At 64.4% G+C, this 6,054-nt stretch overlaps 1 protein-coding gene and 1 long non-coding RNA gene across 2 annotated transcripts in view; one reads left to right on the forward strand and one right to left on the reverse strand.

The window, feature by feature from the left end:
* Positions 1–1,298, reverse strand: part of LOC106723982 — a 5,538-nt gene extending 4,240 nt beyond the window's left edge. The window contains exon 1 of the long non-coding RNA XR_001359735.1: positions 487–1,298. This is a non-coding gene — a long non-coding RNA (uncharacterized LOC106723982). The remainder of the gene's footprint in view (positions 1–486) is intronic.
* A 1,040-nt stretch (positions 1,299–2,338) lies between these two features.
* ETV7 (ets variant 7) overlaps positions 2,339–6,054 on the forward strand; it is a 34,082-nt gene continuing 30,366 nt past the window's right edge. Inside the window, exon 1 of the mRNA XM_014529611.1 lies at positions 2,339–2,523. Within this exon, the coding sequence (XP_014385097.1) occupies positions 2,499–2,523 (25 nt within the window). The 5' untranslated portion in view covers positions 2,339–2,498. The remainder of the gene's footprint in view (positions 2,524–6,054) is intronic.

Genomic DNA, 6,054 nt, shown 5'->3' on the forward strand with positions numbered 1-6,054 from the left:
CACTCTCCCCGCCTCACTCACCTCCAGCCCCCACTCCTCTGGGTGCTGCCCCCTCCTCCCTTCTCCTCACCCTACACCAACCAGGTGTGACGTCTCTGGAAGTTTCTGCACAAGCCAGACCCTCACAGCTGACCCACGCAGCCATTGCAGGGCCCCTCTCTCTAGAACCCCTCTCCGTTTGCCATATTTCCCTGGGAGCCTCAGACCCGTGCCCGGGGAGCTGGCCCCCCCACCCCACCTCCAGGGCTTTCTCTGCCCCCCTCTCTCCAAGCCCATTTCCATGTCTGAGTCGCACACTCCTCCCTGTCCCTCCTGGAGGCCAGACCTCTCCCTCAGCAGCTCCCGTGGGCCTTTCCCCCCCACGGCGGTCACAGGCCTGGGCTTCCGTCCTCTTGCTTGAAAGAGGGTGGAGGAAGTCCTGGGCCAGCCCTAGGCCGAGAGCCCCCTCCCGCCGGGCCAGCCCCCACCGCCTCTGAGGCTGGTTACCTGAGAGACAGCACCAGCCGGGGCAGGATGCGGGCAGCCAGAAATGGATGGGAACTACCCCAGAGGTGCTGCTGAACCCTCCTCTGCAGCGACCAAGGCCTGCAGTTCGCTCTGCTGGCTCAGGTCCACAGTCTCTTACTGCAGATTGCCCTCCGCAGACACCAAAGATGACTGTGCGGCTCCCCGAGGGCCTAGCGTGAGAAGTGACTTGATTTCACTTTCACTTTTTGTGACTGGGCACGGCCCCAAGGAGCCTCCTGTTTCTACAGAGCCCTGCCGCTTTCCACCCCCTCACCCCGAGGAGAGAGCCACACCTCCCTGGGGCCCAGGCTGATTGGAAAACTGTAAAGATACAGACGTCCCTGCTGGGACTTTGGGGTTCAGAAATGTAGCCTGTCTTTTTCTCTGTTGGAAATAGGATGTCATTGTTTATTTCTGAGTTAAGGCCTTTTATCCTGGCCCCTCAGGTTCCCACTGAGCATTATTAGGCCTTCAGATTCCAGCTCACAAGTCAGGACCAGGGCGGCCTTCTGGTGGGTCGGGCACAGGCACGGAAAGCTGGCTGGGGAAGATGAATGTCTCAAGCGTCCGCTGTGTGCAAGATGTTCAGGGCATCACGTGAGGGCACACATGGTCCCACCTCCATGACACACACGGAGATGGGTGCTCCTTCCCTTTGGAAAATTCTTAACGCCTTTCGGGATGCTGAGCCTACACCAGGCGCTCACTGCGGACTGCCTGGGTGTCTCCTCTCTAGGAGGGAGCACTGGCCGGCTCTCCCGTGAGCCCCTCGGCAGCCACGCCACCTCCAGGCGCCCAGGCCCAGGCCAGATGTGACACCCACGTGGACCTGCAGGGCAAGCGGGGCATCTGCAAGCTGCCAGGAAGACTCCGTGAGTAGAGGGGAAGGGAGAGGGTCGTGTTTGCCAAGGACACACGTGCAAGGCATGGACTTGCCTTATTTAAGGGTTTGATGTCCCTGCCTTTGCGGTTTCTTTGCTGGGCTTCTTTATTCCGTGGCGAGGAAGACAGAGGAGGAAAATGTGAATTCTCCCTGCAGGGAACACAGCTGAGGTGACCGAGCTTGGGGGCGCCAGTCTTCTCACTGGGAAGGTGAGGGTTGGGGTCCGATGAGCAGTTGGGTCCCTTGCAGCCTAAAGACCAAGAGTTGGAACGTTGCCAGTGAGGGAGCCACAGGGCTAAACAGTGAACAGCTGTACGTATATAGGATCCTGCTCTAAATAATCGCGTTTACTTTTTATTGTTTCAAAAGTAGCATCTGCTTAGTATCAGCAATTGGGAACTGAGCAAGAAGCATAAGAAGAATATATATGGGACAGTCACATCCACCACGAAATACACGGGAAATGCACTGGGCACGGCCTTTCATTCCATCCTCTGAGCGCTGTCCTGCCTGATTAGACTCAGAGCCGCGGAGCAGGCTGTGGACTAGCATTACTCTGAGTGGCCAGATTACTATGACCACCCATCAGTACTCCACTGACACTTCCCAAAATATTGAATATTGAGAACTTCCTAAGCAAATACTCTCAAGGTTGTATTATTATTTGCATAACGAATTCACTTCATTGTACTGATGGGGTGGTCATAATAATCTGGCCACGCAGTGTATTTACGCTGTATTTCCAATAAGCACATGTTGAGGCTCACACCGCTCTCCATGTCAAGGCGAACGCTTGGTCCTGATGATAATCTCCCAAGAGATGTTTAAATGCACGTCCTAAGCTGTGGAAATCACGGAGAGGCGGCTGGCTGGGGCGTGCGGGCTCTTTGATGGGGCGGGGTCTGGGCAGCTATGGGGAGGCACGTCTGACCACGTCCTGCTCGGCTGCTCGGCTGCTTGGGCTGGAACACTGCTTTGTGGGCTCCACACCCTCTGACTTCCTGGCCACGGAGAGCTTTCTAGGCGCTGACAGGGCTGAGCGGGATGTGGGGGAGGACTTCACCCTGCTGCCCCCCAAGGCCTCTGCCTCTGCTGCCTGGCATGAGTGATGGGGACAGAGTCTGTCTTCCCAGGTGAGGGGCAGGTGGGCCCGAGGCCTGGGGGTGGGTGAGGGGCAGGTGGGACGGAGGCCTGGGTGTGGGTGAGAGGCAGGTGGGCCCGAGGCCTGGGGGTGGGTGAGGGGCAGGTGGGACGGAGGCCTGGGTGTGGGTGAGAGGCAGGTGGGCCCGAGGCCTGGGGGTGGGTGAGGGGCAGGTGGGACGGAGGCCTGGGTGTGGGTGAGAGGCAGGTGGGCCCGAGGCCTGGGGGTGGGTGAGGGGCAGGTGGGACGGAGGCCTGGGTGTGGGTGAGAGGCAGGTGGGCCCGAGGCCTGGGGGTGGGTGAGGGGCAGGTGGGACGGAGGCCTGGGTGTGGGTGAGAGGCAGGTGGGCCCGAGGCCTGGGGGTGGGTGAGGGGCAGGTGGGACGGAGGCCTGGGTGTGGGTGAGAGGCAGGTGGGCCCGAGGCCTGGGGGTGGGTGAGGGGCAGGTGGGACGGAGGCCTGGGTGTGGGTGAGAGGCAGGTGGGCCCGAGGCCTGGGGGTGGGTGAGGGGCAGGTGGGACGGAGGCCTGGGTGTGGGTGAGAGGCAGGTGGGCCCGAGGCCTGGGGGTGGGTGAGGGGCAGGTGGGACGGAGGCCTGGGTGTGGGTGAGAGGCAGGTGGGCCCGAGGCCTGGGGGTGGGTGAGGGGCAGGTGGGACGGAGGCCTGGGTGTGGGTGAGAGGCAGGTGGGCCCGAGGCCTGGGGGTGGGTGAGGGGCAGGTGGGACGGAGGCCTGGGTGTGGGTGAGAGGCAGGTGGGCCCGAGGCCTGGGGGTGGGTGAGGGGCAGGTGGGACGGAGGCCTGGGTGTGGGTGAGAGGCAGGTGGGCCCGAGGCCTGGGGGTGGGTGAGGGGCAGGTGGGACGGAGGCCTGGGTGTGGGTGAGAGGCAGGTGGGCCCGAGGCCTGGGGGTGGGTGAGGGGCAGGTGGGACGGAGGCCTGGGTGTGGGTGAGAGGCAGGTGGGCCCGAGGCCTGGGGGTGGGTGAGGGGCAGGTGGGACGGAGGCCTGGGTGTGGGTGAGAGGCAGGTGGGCCCGAGGCCTGGGGGTGGGTGAGGGGCAGGTGGGACGGAGGCCTGGGTGTGGGTGAGAGGCAGGTGGGCCCGAGGCCTGGGGGTGGGTGAGGGGCAGGTGGGACGGAGGCCTGGGTGTGGGTGAGAGGCAGGTGGGCCCGAGGCCTGGGGGTGGGTGAGGGGCAGGTGGGACGGAGGCCTGGGTGTGGGTGAGAGGCAGGTGGGCCCGAGGCCTGGGGGTGGGTGAGGGGCAGGTGGGACGGAGGCCTGGGTGTGGGTGAGAGGCAGGTGGGCCCGAGGCCTGGGGGTGGGTGAGGGGCAGGTGGGACGGAGGCCTGGGTGTGGGTGAGAGGCAGGTGGGCCCGAGGCCTGGGGGTGGGTGAGGGGCAGGTGGGACGGAGGCCTGGGTGTGGGTGAGAGGCAGGTGGGCCCGAGGCCTGGGGGTGGGTGAGGGGCAGGTGGGACGGAGGCCTGGGTGTGGGTGAGAGGCAGGTGGGCCCGAGGCCTGGGGGTGGGTGAGGGGCAGGTGGGACGGAGGCCTGGGTGTGGGTGAGAGGCAGGTGGGCCCGAGGCCTGGGGGTGGGTGAGGGGCAGGTGGGACGGAGGCCTGGGTGTGGGTGAGAGGCAGGTGGGCCCGAGGCCTGGGGGTGGGTGAGGGGCAGGTGGGACGGAGGCCTGGGTGTGGGTGAGAGGCAGGTGGGCCCGAGGCCTGGGGGTGGGTGAGGGGCAGGTGGGACGGAGGCCTGGGTGTGGGTGAGAGGCAGGTGGGCCCGAGGCCTGGGGGTGGGTGAGGGGCAGGTGGGACGGAGGCCTGGGTGTGGGTGAGAGGCAGGTGGGCCCGAGGCCTGGGGGTGGGTGAGGGGCAGGTGGGACGGAGGCCTGGGTGTGGGTGAGAGGCAGGTGGGCCCGAGGCCTGGGGGTGGGTGAGGGGCAGGTGGGACGGAGGCCTGGGTGTGGGTGAGAGGCAGGTGGGCCCGAGGCCTGGGGGTGGGTGAGGGGCAGGTGGGACGGAGGCCTGGGTGTGGGTGAGAGGCAGGTGGGCCCGAGGCCTGGGGGTGGGTGAGGGGCAGGTGGGACGGAGGCCTGGGTGTGGGTGAGAGGCAGGTGGGCCCGAGGCCTGGGGGTGGGTGAGGGGCAGGTGGGACCGAGGCCTGGGCGTCGGCAGGAGAGGAGCCCCGGGCGTGGAGGAGGCTCTGGTGCCTGGAGCAGCGGTGGAGGTGGAGGGATGTGGCGCTGTTTGGGGAGAAGGGGGGTGGGGCTCTGTGAGGAACCTCCGTTGTTTCATTTTGTTCAGATGCCAACCCTGACCGGTAGCTTGGGCTCAGGGCTGCTCCAGGGAGATATTTGGCGACAGTGGCCTGGAGGTGGGATTCGGGCTCCATTCCCAGCCCCAGCCGTGGTGAGGGAAGGCGGCCCGGGGACAGACCCGAAGACCCTGAGTGCTGCTGCTGAGCAGGACCCGGGAGGCCACCGAGTCCAGTCCCTCATGGCAGCTGAGGGCACTGAGCCTCAGCGGACGGCTTCCCTGCAGGCCCCCCGCCCCTCTGATTGTCCCCCAGGGCCTCCCGTGTACCCAAAGGCCACTCCCACCCCTGGCTCAGCAAGTCCTAGGATGTCAAAGCTGGTGGAGACCCTAAATGTCACCTCAGGAAACGCCCTCATTTCCAAATAAGGACGCCAAGGCCCAGGAGATTTGTTCTGCCCAAGGTCAAGTGCTCTTCAGTCCCTGCCTCCGTTGGTGCCTGCCTCAAGGTCACTGGGTGGGAGGGTGCAGAAGTGGGCACTTGGCAAGGGTCGTCTCCGCCTTGGTAAGTGCAGTTATGCTCATCTTTTCATTTTTCTGAAGCCCCTTCGGCGGGGCCCCTGGGGGACTCGGCGGGTCTCCCTGCACCTTCCCAGGGGCAGGAGTTTCCTCCCCTCCTGACCAGCCTGGTGACCCAGCTCGGAGCACAGGCTCACGGGACCGGGGGGAGCTCCTGAGGCACTCAGCCCACTGCCCTGGTTAGATTCTCCAGAAGACCCGGAATGCTTCACAGAGGAGAGGGAGCTCAGTGTCCTCCAGGCCACCAGCACTGCGGTGAGAGCACCCCGAGCGATCCCAGCCCCCAGCCGGGGGAAGGAAGCTGGGCCTCCATCCACTCCCTTCTCACCCTGATGGGAGGCGGCTGCCTCCAGGGGGATGGATCCCTCTAACCGGCCCTGGGCTTTTCAAGCTGCCCTGACACAGGCTGAGTCAGGTGCAGAGTAGAGGCGCGAGCCGAGGGCCGTGGCCGGGGCACAGCACCTTCTGTATCTCTCACCGTAGATTCCGTGACTCATAAAAATATCAGACAGCACAGTCTGGCCCTTAGTAAGTACCTAACAGTCTTCAAAGACAGGGGACACGCAATGACTCATTTTCCTGTCAACAGCATCCCAAGGAAGCAAACCGCTGACACCTAATGAGGGTTTGACTTTTCAGACGCAGGGTGATGTCAGCCCGATTCCTGCATTTCTGGAAATTGTGTTTCTATCGC

The sequence above is a fragment of the Myotis brandtii genome, unplaced genomic scaffold, assembly GCF_000412655.1.
Source record: "Myotis brandtii unplaced genomic scaffold, ASM41265v1 scaffold687, whole genome shotgun sequence".
NCBI classification, from domain to species: Eukaryota; Metazoa; Chordata; class Mammalia; order Chiroptera; family Vespertilionidae; genus Myotis; species Myotis brandtii.